Here is a 16406-nt window from a genome sequence, read left to right on the forward strand (position 1 = left end):
AAAAAAATTATCTTAACAAATTGGAGAAACAGCTCGCAATCAGCCAGCTAAACTTCCATAAAACCAGCACAAAATACTGCAATGAGAAGGGGAAAAAAATTAAATGCAACAGTAAAGAAATGGGGAACAGCTGGCTAAACCACAGCACTGAAGAAATGGATCGAAGAGTTAGAGAGACCATGAATCTAATATGAACAGCCATTGTGAAAGTATTGCATAAACAGGGAAATGTCACTCTTGGCTGTATTACTAGGGCATACTGCCTATAAGACTAGGGAGATAACTTCTTGCTTTCTCAATACTCCCAAGTTAGAGAGGCTTAGTCTAGGTTTGAATTGGAAGAAGGTAACGAACAGTATAAGAGATGCAAATGCATAGGGTTGAAAGAAGAGGACTGAGTCTAGCAGAGAGAAAACAGAGGGAGGAATATGATAATGAACCTCAAATATATAAGGTTGTTATAAGAAAGATGCTGATCAATTGTTCCCCTTGTCTCCTGAGAATAGGTGAAGATGCAACAAGGTCAATCAGGTTATAAAGAGGAGGGAAACCTTCCCAGCTATCAGACAGTGAGCAGCGTAACAGGTACCAAGGAGGTGGTAGCATCTCTGGCATGTGTTAAGGGCAGGCAAGGCAAACACATGCTTGGGTGTCGTCAGGGTGCCTGACCCTGCCTCTGGGCACATAGATGGAATCAATTCTGAATGTTCTCTTCTGAGTGATGCTTGTGTAATTTTTAGTTTCTAATATCACTTCATCACTCATATTGGCTGCAGGGGTGTGGCCCCCAACGCAGCAGGGACAGCCTAATCACAGATCCCACACAGGGTCTCCCCAGGGCCTTATCCAGGCTCATTACTGGGTGTGTGATTTGGCGTTCACCCGTACGTCATCATATCCTATGCCTTCCTCTTAAAGGCTTTGTGTTAGACCATCCCATTCAAGAGATTACTAAAAACTATTTCATTCTTTTCCTCTCACCCCTCTGACAGGACGTGTGGTCCATAATCTGATTGCTCTCACAGCTGGAAACTTCTGATTTCCAGCTTAAATACACTTGTGGGCAGCCAACAGCTGCTTCATATGGAACAGATTGAATTCATACTCATGCCTGTGGATACTCCAAAACACAGAAGCTGATGTCATTGCATATGAAAAACTTCCAGATCTGTTCTTCGGGTCTCAAGAAGGAAAATATTATAAATTTGCTGAGGAAAAAGAACAGTTTTTCTTTCTTGTATCAGCACATAGATGACCTAAATGACATTACAAAGGAAATTAAGAGGTAACACAGGAAAGGCTGAAGAGAGGATGCCCACTCAGAGCAGAACTGGGAGACCCAAGACCAGGTGACAAGCATAATAAGGTTATCAGCTTGATGGATTCAGCAAGGCCAGGAGGAGTAACATGTGAATTGAAAACTGCTGCTTGCAATGGTGGGAGTGGTGGCTTTCTTGTGAGGGAAGAACCAGCTCCCCTTTTCCATCTTCCCAAAAGATGTGACAACAAAGGTCACGCTTGTCTGCCCGCAAAATGGTATTTGTATGTTTCTCTGTGGAGAAGCACGTATGGTGAGAATTGACAGTCCTCCCCTGAATCAATACTCACCTTTGTAAAGGAGAAAATGCTTTCTGCTGAACTGATGGCTATTTCATTCCATTGCAAACAATAACAGATGGGTTTTCTTCAAACTTCTATGCATTTTAAGATTGTATTTACAGTCACTAAGTGAGTCTTTTAAAAGGGGAAAAATAGCATTCTCCCCCTTCTTCACCTTCTCCCTCCCCCTGGTGCTGTGCTTTCCCAGGGATGCTGGTTGGGTCCTACTCAGCTTCTTTACTGCCTTCTGGCTGAGCTGCTTCTCCTGGGAAAACTGTCTCACCTTGGATGTGGGAGTTCTGTCTCGTTTGGGTTCAGCAGCGTAGGCTCCATAATATACAAATTAGGTATTAGAATTATCATTCCTTCTATGACAGGTGTCTGTGCTCCTGCCACCCTAGCAAAATTTCAGTCAGCAGAGGGCATTTAGCCAAAATGAAAATCCAGTCTGTGTGTCTGGTACATGCTGCTGCTGCCCAACCTTCCATTTTTTTTGGTCAGCAAATAGCTCCACTGTTCTCTGTCATGTAGCAGTCATGTCCTACCCTGAAGATAGATGCATTTCATTTTTTTTTTCCCTGCTACAAGATAGCTGTGTTTCATAAAAAGCATTCTTGGGTGAGGACAAAAGCTGCCATGCACACATAACATTGCGATTAGCATCTCGCGATGGACTGGCTAATGTGCACAAAGTGCTGTCTCCTGGCACATGGTCTCTTCTCCAAAGAAACAAGTGATAGGACAAGAGGAAATAGCCTCAAGTTGCACCAGGGGAGGTTTGGATTGGATATTAGGAAAAAATTCTTCATGGAAAGGGTTGTCAGGCATTGGAACAGGCTGCCCAGGGAAGTGGTGGAGTCACCATCCTTGGAGGTGTTTAAAAGGCATTTAGACGAGGTTCTTAGGGACATGGCTTAGTGCTAGAGTTAGGTTAGGTTATGGTTGGACTCGATGATCCTGAGAGTCTCTTCCAACTGAAATGATTCTATGATTCTACAATCAAACAGCTGGCTTCTCCTGCAGCTGCTTTAGCATAAAGCTCATGTTTGGGAAGGAAGCCCCAAGGACAATCTCCAGAAGCCCCAATTCTCAGTGGTGGTAACTCGCAGCCAAACAGCAGTGCTGGTGGTGTCTCGGTTTTTTGGGAGATCGCCTTCTTCCTAGGTGAGTCACCAACAATACAGGACTCGCAGTCGCCGGCTCCGGGCAGGACCACGGGAGGAGCCTCGGGCAGAAGCGACCTCACAAAGATGGCAGCAGCAGCCCCACAGCGCAGTCCCTCACAAAGATGGCGGCGGCCGCGCGGACGTGGCAGTGGCGCCGAGCGGCTGCCTACGCATGCGCAGCTGCGTGCGGGCCGGGGACCATGGGCAGGAGGCGAGAGAGGCTGAGCGTGGCCCGGGAGGTGAGGGGGGCGGCGGTGGTGCGGGATATGGCTGGGCTTGGCTCGGCTCGGTTTGGCTTGGCTCGGCTCGGCTCGGCTCGGTTTGGCTTGATTGGGTGAGCTGAGGCAGTTGTTGCCGCTGCTGAAGCGTTTCACAAGTGGGTGTTGGGTAGGGCCGGGGCAGCGGGGGGCTCGGGAGCGCTGCTGTGACCAGCCTGCACTGCTGCCAGGCCCGGCCGCCATCTTGAGGTGCGAGGGTTGTGGCGGGGGCTGAGCCCTCGCCTGTGCTGGCCCCTCCCGGGAGCGCAAAGCTCAGTGTCCCATACTGAGCTGGTGAAGGTTCAGGTTGGATATTAGGAAACTTTTTTTTTTTTTCACAGAAAGGGTTGTGAAGCAGTGGAACACGCTGTCTGGGGAAGTGGTGGAGTCACCATCCCTGGAGAGGTTTAAAAGGTGCATAGACAAGTCTCTTAGGGATGTGGCTTAGTGCTAGAGTTAGGTTATGCTTGGACTCAACCTTAATGGCCCCTTCCAACCAAAATGATTCTGTGATTCATCCCACGCTTTTGGCTGTGTGGTGGCGTTTGGTGCCCTTGCTCCTGCTGAGCCTTTGAGGCCGGGCAGGGCGCAGCGGTCAGTGCGTGTGCCCACGGCGCTGCCTGCCGAGCTCTCGCCCCGGCCAGCAAATCTGTGCGCAGCCTGGCCTGCACACGTGGGGGTGAAAGGCAGCAGCGTGCTGGGCGCAGGCTGCTGCTTGTGGGGAACGCAATGATAAACCAGCACCTGAGGTGCTGGTAACTCACAGCAAGGAGAAAGGGAAAATACTTATTTTTAAGAGTGTGCCTTCCTTCTGAAAGCTACCTTTTCATTGTTAAGCTTAGGCATTTTGTAACCTTGTGAGTGGCAGGAGGGCTGCTGGTTAGCTCTGTATGTGTATTAACAAATCAAGGCATGTTAGTTAAGGTCTCTCTGAAGCAGACTTCATTCCAGCTGCTGCACTGACCAATGCTGTCTGGGCTGTTTCGGAAGAGGCAGTGGAGAGAATGCCCATAGTTCAAGTCTGTGGCTTATGGATACTTTGGGGACAGCAAAAGCCTGCGCCTTCCTGACAAATGGCTGAAATGGGGCAGAATCAATCCAGTGAACCTCGCTGGTCACCTCTGTGTCCTGAAGTCTTTCAGATGAGCACAGGTACATGACCAAGACAACCAGGGTAGAAAGGCCATGGAAGGGACTTGGGGCTTGTCTTATATGTTTTGTCAGCTGGTACTGTAGATGTGAGTGTCCTTCTGTGTTCTATGAGTGGGAGTTCAGTTTATAGTAGTTTTCCAGTCTATTTCATCTAGTTAGGCTTTCATTAGAGAAACAGACATTTCTGGGCACTCTTACCCAAATATAACCACCAAAGATTGTCCAGAGTCAGTGCCCTGGTGAGACCGCATCTGGAATATTGTGTCCAGTTCTGGGCCCCTCAGTTCAGGAAGGACAGGGAACTGCTGGAGAGAGTCCAGCACAGGGCAACAAAGATGATTAAGGGAGTGGAGCATCTCCCATATGAGGAAAGGCTGAGGGAGCTGGGGCTCTTTAGCTTGGAGAAGAGGAGACTGAGGGGTGACCTCAGTAATGTTCACAAATATGTAAAGGGTGAATGTCATGAGGATAGAGCCAGGCTCGTCTCAGTGACAACCAATGGTAGGACAAGGGACAATGGGTTCAAACTGGAACACAGTGGGTTCCATTTAAACATGAGAAGAAACTTCTTCTCAGTGAGAGTGATAGACACTGCAACAGGCTGCACAGGGGGGTTGTGGAGTCTCCTTCTCTGGAGACATTCAAAACCTGGCTAGAAACATTCCTGTGTAACCTCATCTAGGTGTTACTGCTCTGGTGGGGGGATTGGACTAGATGATCTTTCAAGGTCCCTTCTAATCCCTAACATTCTGTGATTCTGTTGATTGTCCAAGCTTTTCCTCAGTGAGGATAGTGGGGAGAGATGAAAGAATCAATTTTTGGTGGTCTTTGTTTGAAATGTGACAGACAAGGAGAGCTGAGGTGGTAGGGCCTACTTTACAAGAACAGAGATGGGAAAAAGGGTGACCCTGTCATGGACCTGCTGGTCACAGAATGAAAAGGGACTGATTTTAGCTACCACAGAAAATTTTTGTGAAGTGTCTAGGGACTTGCGGTATCTTCAGATACATATACATATACATATATATAAAAAGAAGTTGTCATGATAGAACATACTACTTTTGAAAGGATTGTAGAACTATTCTTTGGTGTGTTGTAGGTGAAAACTTAACCTCTCAGTGCAAAGATGATACTAAAAGATAAAATCCTTCCCCCTTGCAGTGATGAGAAAGGCACTGAACAGAAGTTAGGGAGGAAGAAAACAAAACCCCTTTAAGCCAGAGGAAGAGAGAGCTGTGTTTCCGATGTCAGTATGCATGACAACTAAGATATTGATTTCATAATTTAAACTTTCATTTAGTTCAGTATTACCTTCTGAGCTGTTATGATTGTAAAGAAAGCTTTCCAAATTAGTTTTAATATGACATGATGCATGGCTAGCTTTGAAAGGCCTAATCTAGGCAGAGTCATGCTTGTTTAACTGAAGTCATGATGCTAAATGAATGCAATTTTGTGTGTGGACATTTATCAGATTAGCTTGCACTTACAGATTGCAGGTGTAATTGATATGACCTGGTTTAAACTGACATAAATGTGTCTCTGTAACATTGTGGTTGTTTAAACTCATGCTGCTTCTCCTTTCATATAGCTCTGTAGTCTTTCAACAGGTAGTGCTATAGACAATGCTGAGCTGCACAGAACTTTCTCAAGGAAACCCATCAGGAAAATGAAAGACTGGGAGGACTGGTCCATTTTGTAGTAAAACAATGAAAGTGGAATAAGCTTAAGAAAGTGACAAGAATGATCAAAGGGGTAGAAAACTTCTATGCTAGAAACAATTAAGCATACCAGGTCCTTTTAAGCTTGAAAACTTGATTGCAAGGGGACCCAGTATAGGTCTGTATGATATTTGTAATTTTAAATGAAGAATGAACATTCACTGTAAATACAAAATAAGGGCAATCAAGTGAAAGTAGCAGCTGACAAGCTCAGAACAAACAGGAAGGGTTGGTTTTTCCCATAACCTGTGGCTGTGCTGTAAATCTCCTTGCCACAGGATGCTGTAGTCCTTAAAAGTATACTTGTGGCTCAGACAACAACTGAAAAAAAGGGGGCTATTAAATGCAAAGAGAACACACTGTGCTCAGGCAGTGCCTGAGCTGCAAAATGTCAAGGGTGTGTTTGGAGAAAGTATTGTGAGGGAGGGTGAGAGGACTGACTGGAAAGCTGCTGTGAGGTTGAAGGAGGAGATGCAGGATCAAGCCTTTCTTCCTTTAGCAACACTGATCCGCAGGATTTATCTTAGACTTTGCTGGTGGATCATCCTCTGTTGTGTAGTAGCTTGCCTGGTAAATATTCCCAAGCGTGCTGTTGGGTGCAACATCTGCAAAATTATTTGCCAGCATGCAAAATTATTCCAAGAGCAGAGTAAAAATGCAAGTGTATCCATGAACTGTACGTTAGCATTTGAATTAAAACAAAACTCATCTCTGCTGGACTGATTTTAGTAGCGCAGCCCAATTTAGTGGATGTAGGAACCACTAATTCTTGTGTGAAAAGAACGGCTCAAGTGTGCTGGCAGGTGACAAGGCATGAGAAGACTGCTCAAGGAAGGGTTTTTTTTCTGTGCCTCCACCTCTTCAGTTGGCTTTGATCTGTTTTGCGAGGGTCAGAAGATGAAAACCTCATTACCTAACGCTGTTGGATGTCGACGTATGTGTGATATGGCTCTTTGCCAGTATCTTAATTAGGGAATTCATAAAAGTGAAGGGTGGATGCTAGTTCTTGAAAAGGGCTTTTAGCCTTTCTGCTGGAAAAAAAGCTTTTATTAATTCATTACAAAATGTATTAAAAGGGATACAGCTCAACTCTGTAAGCAAAGCTGCTTCCTTCTTTCTTTATCTCTCCCTTTTTGTGAGCCATTTTGGGCTCCCTGCCCAAGATGGTCCCAACAAATGAGATTTGTAATAAACCTGTAAGTCAGTTTGGATTAAAATCCACTCCAGGTCTCTCTGATTCAAAAAGGTCTCCAGGTTGCAAGCATTGCCAGAATTGAACAAAAATGGCTCAGTGCCTTGTCATACCTTTTGGAGGGAGGGAAGCATCTGGTTTTAGATCCCTGTGTGCATCCAAAGCCGCTGGGACTTGACTTTCTGGGATGGCTCTTGGGGAGCAGAAGGGCAGCTCTGTGTGCCCCCAGCTGCTGCCTAGATGTGAAGCACCTGTTTCACTTGCCCCTTTTATCTGGCGCCACTTAAAGATGTTGCTGCAAGTGAAGTCCTGTGTCCCTGCAACAGGCCATGTGAACCTGAGGGGTTGTTGTGTGAGCTTTCTGCATGCTGCATTTCAGCTCTGTCCCCGAGGATCCTCTTATGGAGAACAGAGCTGAGAGGAGCAAGGGTTTGTCTTTGCAATTTATAAGCCACTGTGCTGAGATTGCCACTAAAAAGATAAGCCAGTGTGAAGTGCAGTCATGGTTCAGCTAGGTGAGCTTAGCTCTTCAATTTCATGCAGGCCTCCAGTAGGCCTACTTACATGCCCCAACTAGCCAACTCATGTATTAGTTAGTAGGAGGGAAAGCTTTCCATCCACAACAAGCCCAGGTGTGCACCTGCTTCTAGGATTGCTCTCCTAGAATTTATAAATGTAACTACTCCTACGTTTATACAGTCCTAAAATTACATTCGGCCCTTTGAAGGCAACCGTGAGGCTGATGTGACCCCCAGTGAAAATGAGTTTGACACCCTTGCTCTACAGGTTCTCTTGTGCTACAGCCTTACAGGCTATGGCCCCTCTGGGACTTTCCCCAGCAGCCCAAAGAATAATCAGTAATTCTCAGACATTGCTCTGTTTTCTCTGTGTGCTTACTTTCTACTTCTCTCTTTCCTTTGCCCAACAGTGAAGGGTTACTTGAGTGGCTGAGCTGCTGAGGGAGTCCTAGCTTGCAGGAACAGATTCCAAATCCCAAGTGAGGCAGTGGCACTGACATATCAAGATAGTGCTCTGCCCATAGTTTAGGTCTGTGTCTGAGGCTCCTTGTGTAAATGAGCCACCTCCAAGAGGCAGATAGTATTGTCTTAATTTATAAGTAGCGATACAGAGGCACAGGGAATGGATAACATCTAGGAATCATCACTCTTGTCATCCTTACAACCCCTAATGCCCCGGACTAGCCTGAAGAAAAGAAATAGTGAGGTTCTGGAGGAAAAATATTTTGCTCCTTCAGCAATCTGTTTCTCCTTCCTTGCTTCTTAAAAATTATTTTCTGTCCCTTGTGCCCCCAGCTCAGCAAAGCTGATGGTGCAGTTCTAGGGCATGTGGTTTATTAGCAAATTATCGCTCTCCAGCAGGAGACCCAACTTTGGTCTTAAGAGCAGTAAAAACAGTTGAAACTTTTAAAGTATTATGTGGAATCTGGAGATTTTTAGTCAGCAGAAAGTAAAAGCATTGGCAGAGTTGGGCAGAATATCCCCTTGTTATGTCTCATGAAATGATGGAAGTCTGGGCAGAGAATGTACTAGTGAGAGCAACTGCAAACTGAGCAGGAGGAGCAGTACTGGAGGAGAGGATAGGAACTATAGTGACATGGATTATTTAGTTGTGGGGTTGGCAGCTGGCTAACCAAAGCTCTCATTAAATTGTATTATTTAACATGATTTTTAAATGGGTTTCTGGAGAAGGCATGGTGCATTGTAATAGTTTAATTGGCTAAGGAGGGGACAGGTAACACATGCTGAAATACCTCATGTTGTGTGTATATGTGAGGGTTTCCAGCAAATAAGGGAGCAGAGACACAGTCATTTGCAAATGGTAGGAACTGGTGAGGGAGATGGTCATTCTTAAGTTGGACTGGATGGACAACCCACCTCCACTCTGCTGCACTCTGCCATTACATTAATTTGCTGATAAGCATGGTCAGAGCTGACTTGATGAAGTCCTTGGTTGGCTCTGAAGCAGACTGACATCTCACTGACTGAGCTGTAGCAGATGACGGATAATGATGAGCAGCTGGAGTTAACATTCTTAACTGGCAGAGCTGGATATGGAGGAGGACAATAATCTTTGCCCTGCCCAAATGGATTTTCAGCTAACATGCTTCAAAAAAATCTGCGTCCCCATCCAGGCAAACCCAAGCATTGCCAAACACAGAAGCACCACTCCCTGTGCTCTGGGATCAGGTGATGTGCTTTGGTGCTCCCCGTGGGCTCAGGGGAAGCTGTGCAGGTGCCTCTGAGGAGCTTGGCATCTCAACAGCCCTAGCAGAGTTGCCTAATAAAGAGGGACTTTGACACTGCTATCTAGTAAGATGCAAAGATTGATTTGAGCCTTGTTACATGTGGTCCCCTCCCCAACTCTACTGTGCTCCTTGCACAGACTATCCAGCTAACTGGCTAAACTGCTTTTCTCAATCTGCTTTGTTCTCCCCTTTGTCAGCCTCTTCTCCCATCCTGCTTATTTATAATGCTTGCCTGCCTTTCCTGAGCAGAAGGTGTGAGATTACTAATGAGCTCAGGATAAAGCTGATCCTCAAAGCAGCAATAATTAGGGATCACTACCTTTGATTTGTTTCCCATATCACTGCCTATGAAAGTGTTTGTGCTCTGGGCCACCTCTGGGGCTGATGTCCAGGCACCTGGTATCTCATTCCACCTCAGTACTTTACCTGGGACTGTGCTGCCTCTTAGCTTCTGGTTTGAGAAGGCTCCCACCAGAGAGGCCATGCTGCCAGCCACCTTAGCCAGCCTTGGCCTTTCTTGGAGATCCAGATGCAGCAGGAGTGTTGCGCTAAATAGCTAAAATGAGAGGTCATTGCCACCTCAGGGCTCTGAGGCCATTTTCTTTCAGGCTAGGATGTTGTGTTCACATTATCTGATTAGTCCCACTGTTTCCCTGCTGGAAGCAAGCCTGAAAGACAAAGTTTTCCTAATCATGTCTATGCTGTGGTTGCCAGGCAGAAAAGAGAATGATTCCCAGGAGAACTGTTGCCAGTGGTAGGATTCACTCCTGGGCAACCCATTTGGACACAAGTAAATCAGCCTTCTTGTACTTATCCACAGTTATTCCCCTCCACAGGAAGACACAGGGGTAGGGTGGCTGTTAGGAATCCTGAGGAGGAGACACAAGGAGATGACCAGCGTTTTTTGTGCAAGGGAACATGTTGCTGCCAAAGCTTGGTGCAAGTCAGAGGTGCAGATGTGGTGGTGAATGCTCTCTTGAGCATACTGTGCAGACTGCTGTTGCTGTTTTAGATTTAGTTGGACAGAAGAGACGGTAGGTAGCAGTGTTTCCCCTTTGTCCCCTCTTCTCCCAACTAGACAGCTGTAAGTGCTTTGTAGTCCCATCCCGTGAACTTCTGCATCCATTTACAGCACTAAATGAAGACCTTGTTCCTCAGGCCAGTCTCTCTCATTTTATCCTAGATCACACCTTTGCTTGTGGAGCCACATGCAAAGAAACTAGAACAGGCTGGAACAGGCTCAGATCTTAGCAAAAAGGGCAGCCACACAAGTGGGAGTGTTAGAGCTGGCTTGGCTGTGTCTGGGATTACAATGTCACTGTTTCCTGGGACGTAATACAGGCTCATCTGGGAGGCGATGGGCTGTCTACACTGTGATCTCTACACAGAGCTGGGGCTGTTCCTCCCTTGATTTGGGGAGGAAGGAGGTAGGGTGGCTGAGCTGTCACCCTTCCCATCCACATTAGCTGGGAGAGGACATGATGGTGACTGGTGTGGTGTTTTTCAGATTGATGGCCTGGAGGAGAAGCTGGCGCACTGCAGACAGAGCATGGAGGAGGTGGATGTGAAACTGCGCAGGGAGAAGCTCAGCCCTGAAGGAAGGTATTGATGCCCACCTCCTTTCACAGCTGTGGCTGTGCACTTCAGCTGGCTGTCATCCTGCTGTAGTACTGAGAAAGGGCTCTTGAAGGGATGGGAATGTGGCTCTCCATGACAAGACTTTTCCCTTGACTTGGAGCTTACCTGCCAGGGTGAGAAGTTCAGTAATAGATGGGGAGAGCTTTGTCTTATGAACAACATCACTCTAACCTGCACTGCAACCACCCAAGCAGTGCTCAAAACTTTCCAGTTCATTTGCAGTGCTGGCTCCTGGCCTGCTAGGAAACAGTTCTGTGAGTCTGGCCAAGTTTCACTGCACACTGCTACTCTTGCCTTGCTGAAGCTGCCTGAGTTCAGTCAGAGGGGATGTGCCACAGCACTGCTGAGGGCCAAGCCAGGCTGGGATGCATCTGGAAAAGGGGCTGAGGGCAATGACTCTATCTTTGCCTGCATCACAAACGTGTCTGGATGGAGGGATGCAGTGATACACGGGCTTTCCTTGGGAAGAGGGACACTTCCCCTGAAATCTGTCACTAGCACAGAAAAGGCAACTGTAGGCTTCTAGAGCTGAGACCCAAGCAAGGACTTTGACCTGGATTTTGTAGCAGACACAGGCAGAACCTGCTATTTCTCTAGAGTGTGAAGCAAGAGATCCTAGATCTCTCAGTTGATTCTCAAATGTGTCTGCTTGAGGGCACTCGTCCCATCACCAGCATCTCACTGCTCCTAGTAAAAAGCCTTGGAAGCTCAGTTGTAGGCCCAGAGAGTGGTACGGTCCTGCTGTCTGCTCTCCAGTACTGTCCTACAGTTAGAAGTGATTCTGGCAGTGGTGGCATCTTCACACCCCAATATTTACCAGCCTCAAGTTATCTTCTTTGTTCTTCCTTTTCACACTGTTATTTTGCTCTGTCTGCCATTCCCTGAGCTAGACTCTCTCTTTCTTTCCTCCTTCTTTACTGGGGTTTAATATCCTGATCCATATCTGGACAGGGTCCTGTGCCTCATCTCTTTAGCTCCTCATCTCACCTGTCTTTCATCTAGGCCTAAATTCTTATATTTACTCTGTATTCTTTATCTGGTACTGAGGTGGCTAACAACCAAACCTACAGCTGTGGTAACTTGACAGGATGGAATTAATCTGTATGATTTCTCTCTGAAATACAGGGCCTAGAGCAAAGAATTAGGATTTAGGAATTTCTGGGGCCTTTTCTGAGTTTTACTAACTTGTATGGAGATGGAAACAGAAATTCTGTTGCCCTAATCCAGACCACTCGAAAAAACCCAGAGGAAGGTAACATGATCAAAATTATTGATTCAGTGTGCAGTACACAAAGGCGAGCTCTCCTTTCCCATTCTGAGTTCAGTTGTCATGGTTTCATCATGTCTCATTCTCAAAGCCTCTTCCCTTGACTCTCTTCACAAGACAAGTTTCTAAGTAGCAGCTCAGTTATGTTGGTAAATCTGACTTTTCGCTGCCTCCTGGCTGCACTCTGTTTCCCCAGTTGCCTTTAAGAGTCCTTTTCTCTCCTGCTGCCCTGTTGTAGCCTCCTTTCTTGCCATCCCTTACTCAACTAGCTGTACACATAGATTTGGATCTCTTTCCTCCTACAGGTTCTTGCTCTGCCCCAAGGGGAACAGCAAACTCTGTTACACTTACTGTCTGCTCTGAACCAGGAGATGATTTGTTAGTGCATGTTTATTTATATGCACACAGTCTGAAAAGAGTGACCATGTCCTCACTGCTGTAATGGAAATGCTGCTGCTTTCAGGCAATCTGTTTTGCTTTTATATTTTAAACTGTATATTAATTAATCATCTTGTGTAGTTTAAGACAAATGGATCCCAGCTCCAGTCAGCAAGAAGAATTAGTGTTCTAGCCCTGAGCCAGATGTCCTGGAGGTGCAGGATCCTACAGAGAGTGTGTAAGGACCCTGCCCAATCCGACAGCTGTGCCAGAACTTCCCACCCCACCTGGGGGAACAGAGTCGGGGGCTCTCTGACACACAGACCCCTTCCTAGCCTGTTCACCTACACTGACACTGTCCTGAAAGTAGAGAAATTAAGCAGTTTGGGAGAATGCAAAAGTCATCTAAAACTGTTGCATCTCTTCTCTTGCATAGCTGGGGGTTTCTAAACTGTCACCTCTCCATGGTGAAGATATACCCTGTAGTGGGACAGTCTCTCTTCCATCATATAAGAAAAGAAATAGGCTGTGTTGTGCCTCGCAGGTAACGAACTCCTCTTCTCATTACAGAAAGTCACTGGAGAGAGAGAGAAACTTACTAATGACCAAAGCTGACAACTATGGTAAGAGCTTCATTAAAAATGGTCCCTGTGGGCTGGATGGGATCAGTGCTGCAGCTTAGCTTCATCTTCAGGCTCCTGCCACCTCTGACTTCTGCCTTTGAATTTAGGCTCAACCAAAGGGAGACAGACTGTGGGAAATATGGTCAGCATATTATAATAGGAGTCTGGATCCTCCTGCTTTACCTGTGCTATGATAGGGGAAAAAAAAATAAGCATCAGCTAATGAAGAGGGAAAGATATCCATTTCACATACCTCAAATTACCAATCTTTAGATAAAAGTCTTAGCCAACAGATTAACTTGAGTGGCTTTTACCATCCTCCCCTCCCTTTTTTTTTTTTTTTTTTCTTTTTTAATAGAGGCTTGCTAAACAAGCTTGCAAGTGCTATCTGGAGTGTAGAAAAGTATACATTCCTTGGGGGAAGGTTCTCACTGCATCAGTTTTTGGGGATATTCAGCACACAATCATAGGGATCCACACTGCTGTGCTACCTGCAATTCCAGAGAGCCAGGGTCTTTCCTTGCTGCAAGCCCTGCTGTAGAGAGTTAAAATGAGAGTACTACTGAGCTACAGCACTTCCATTCCCCTGAGGATGCTGCTTTGCATGTCTTCAAGACTCCTGGTGTTGATAACTGCTTGACAGCACTCTGCAGCAGCGCAAGCACCAGAGCTCACACAAGGGAAAGAAGCAGAAGTGTTCTAGGCCTGGAGAGTTGAGGCATGGCCAGCAAATTTATTTTAACTCATGTTAAAGGACTTCTTCTAGAAGACTAACAGGTTTTTTTTAAACAGATTCCAAGCTGTTTCCTAAGGGCCTGCCACTAGAGATGGCAGAAGACGGTGCTTATCGCTGCCACCCTGTTATACCAGCAGTCAGCCATCACTGCGAGCATCAACAGAGCAGGCTGAAAGGCTGCTCAGACAGCAGCAACAGCCTCACCTTATGGTGATGGCTGCTCCTCCTGGAACAGACCAGACAGTGCATGCAGCCTTTTTACAGGGCCTCTGATTAAATCTCTGCTTATTCTAGCTGACACACTCGAGACCGTGAACTGCAGTTGCTGACAATGGCATTGCTCCTGCAGTTTAAGCTGCCACTGCTGCGCTTGGGGTTACGTGACCTCCTGCCTCTACCACTTCGACAGCCTTGCAGATTGAAGCAGTTTGCTCTGTGGTTGCATGAGAATGCTTGTAGCATGTGAAGAATGGAGGCAGAAAGAACAGCTAAAAGCCTCTTTTGATAGCAGCCCCAGTTTGGGAACCTGCAGTAGTAAGGCATTCCCCTGGAGGCTGCTGGTGCAAACTGCAGAGGCAGTAACTGGTGCAGTCACTGCAGCTGAGTTTAGCAACAAGAGCAGTCTGGCTCTGGAGACAGTCTGCACCCAGCCTTGCCCTGCAAAATAATTACTGCTGCTTGGCCATGCAATGTGTAATGCTGTAGGCCTCACTTCTTGCCTATACCAAAGTCTTGTGGAACAGCACTAGTGAGAATGGTGTTCTCACCTTTGGTAAAGGGAACAGAGCAGACTTGGAGATCTGTAGGACTCCATACTTTTGGTAGCCACTTCCTCCTTCTCTCTGCATCTGTGTTTCTTCTTTTGGAATCCAGGGCCAGGGAGAGTAACCTGTCTCTAAAAAGCTGGAGATGCCCAACAGAACGGGTATCCAGGCTCAGACCTATTGCATACTCATCCTTCTGTGGAAAGAGGAAAGTCAGATTCTGCAGCATTCAAAGGTGGCCACAGTTGTATTTAAGTAAATTTAAGCACAAGGCAAAGGTACCAGACTGTTACATCTGGAAGACAGTAAAAAGTATTACTTTCCACCCTGTCTCCTTCATTTTTTAGGGAACAAGCAATTATTCCAATGACCTATTCTGCCCATAGCGGGATCCTGCAACAAGGTCATTTGCAAACAGGAACTGGTCTGGCACTGAAGTATTCCCAAGCACAGCTACTGAGATTGACAGGATGAGAGTTACCAAGTTCACTTCCTATTCAGTACATCTGATAATGAGTAGCTTTGCATACTGATCCCAAAAGAGTTGCCAGTGGCCAAGGTAGCACTGTGCTTTTAAGACAGTTTTGAAAGGGGATGTAGCTGCAGTACAAAGAACACTCACAGGCAAAGCTTTTGTTTGTTTCCCAGAGAAAGAACTGAGTGCACTTCGTAAGGAAAATCGCAGGAATGCTGCCCTTGCTGTGGCCATGGGGTTGCTGATTGCTCTTATTTACATCTGCTGGACAATGTGATTGCACTCAAGAATTCTCCCTGCTGACCAAATGACTGTCCTGCAAAGAACTCTTCCTCCTCACTGCTGTGCTTCCCTCAAGGGTGAGGATCAGCATTTCAAATTGCTCTTCTGATTTATCCTCAAGCCTCATTGTAGGAAAGTTTTTTCTCTTGAGAACTGAGGGGGTCAGGAGACAAACCAGAAATTACAGCACACTTACAACTGGGAATAGGGTCAAGCAGAGCTCAAGGTGCTGCCTTACCCAGTATACAGTCTGGACTACCCAGCCTGATGCAGGAAAGCAATACATTCTTCCTTTTGAACAGGACCGCTGTGGTTGTGGGCAAGTGCTCTCTGCCCAGCCCAGTTGAATACATGCCACTTTCTTGGTTCCTGTGACTCAGCCAGAAGCTGAATGGACACCAAGCTCTTTGACTCAAAGGATAATTTGGATATCGTGACCTAAAGACTGCACCTGTCAAAGCTGAGCTAAACTGAGATGTTTCCTCCTCCACACTAACTTAGAGGACCAAAGGAATCCTACCTCCACAAAAACTGATAGGAGGTTGGTATCTCTGTTTCTGCAAGTAGCAACCAATTTGAGATCTGGGTGCTTGTGCTCTGAGAAGATGTACCTACCTCTCCAGTGCAGCGGAGCTTGATAGCCTTTTTTGTGCCTCTGAGAATTGACACTTGCAGAAGAGAATTGACTGTCAACTCCCAGGGATGGAATTGTCTCTGCAGGGCTTTAAATAAAATAATTTGACCTTCAAAGTTCCTGTTTTGCTTTTTTTCCTGTTTTGTAACAAAGCTCTCAGCTACTACGTTATTCTCACCTACCATCTCTCTGCTGGGACACACTGCACCACAGTAAGCCTAGCCTGGGTTAGGCACTTAACATCCCTGGTCAGCAAAGG

At 46.3% G+C, this 16406-nt stretch overlaps 1 protein-coding gene across 1 annotated transcript; it reads left to right on the plus strand.

Annotated features, from left to right (window-relative positions):
* The first annotated feature begins 2956 nt into the window (after positions 1-2956).
* On the plus strand, positions 2957-15511 carry CCDC167 (coiled-coil domain containing 167). Its single transcript, XM_082048782.1, has 4 exons — positions 2957-3004; positions 10858-10952; positions 13204-13256; positions 15405-15511. Exons 1-4 carry the CDS (start codon positions 2966-2968, stop codon positions 15506-15508), a joined length of 291 nt encoding a protein of 96 aa, XP_081904908.1. The 5' UTR covers positions 2957-2965; the 3' UTR covers positions 15509-15511.
* The last annotated feature ends 895 nt before the right edge of the window (positions 15512-16406 follow it).

Source organism: Streptopelia decaocto (assembly GCF_964273445.1).
Source record: "Streptopelia decaocto genome assembly, chromosome: 3".
Classification (NCBI taxonomy): Eukaryota; Metazoa; Chordata; class Aves; order Columbiformes; family Columbidae; genus Streptopelia; species Streptopelia decaocto.

What these genes read in the sequence shown, in the direction of transcription:
- CCDC167 (XM_082048782.1), top strand. Translation starts at nt 2,966, where the DNA reads ATGGGCAGGAGGCGAGAGAGGCTGAGCGTGGCCCGGGAG. An exon ending in GGCTGAGCGTGGCCCGGGAG is followed by an intron (nt 3,005 to 10,857) that starts GTGAGGGGGGCG and finishes GGTGTTTTTCAG; the next exon opens with ATTGATGGCCTGGAGGAGAA. An exon ending in AAGCTCAGCCCTGAAGGAAG is followed by an intron (nt 10,953 to 13,203) that starts GTATTGATGCCC and finishes TTCTCATTACAG; the next exon opens with AAAGTCACTGGAGAGAGAGA.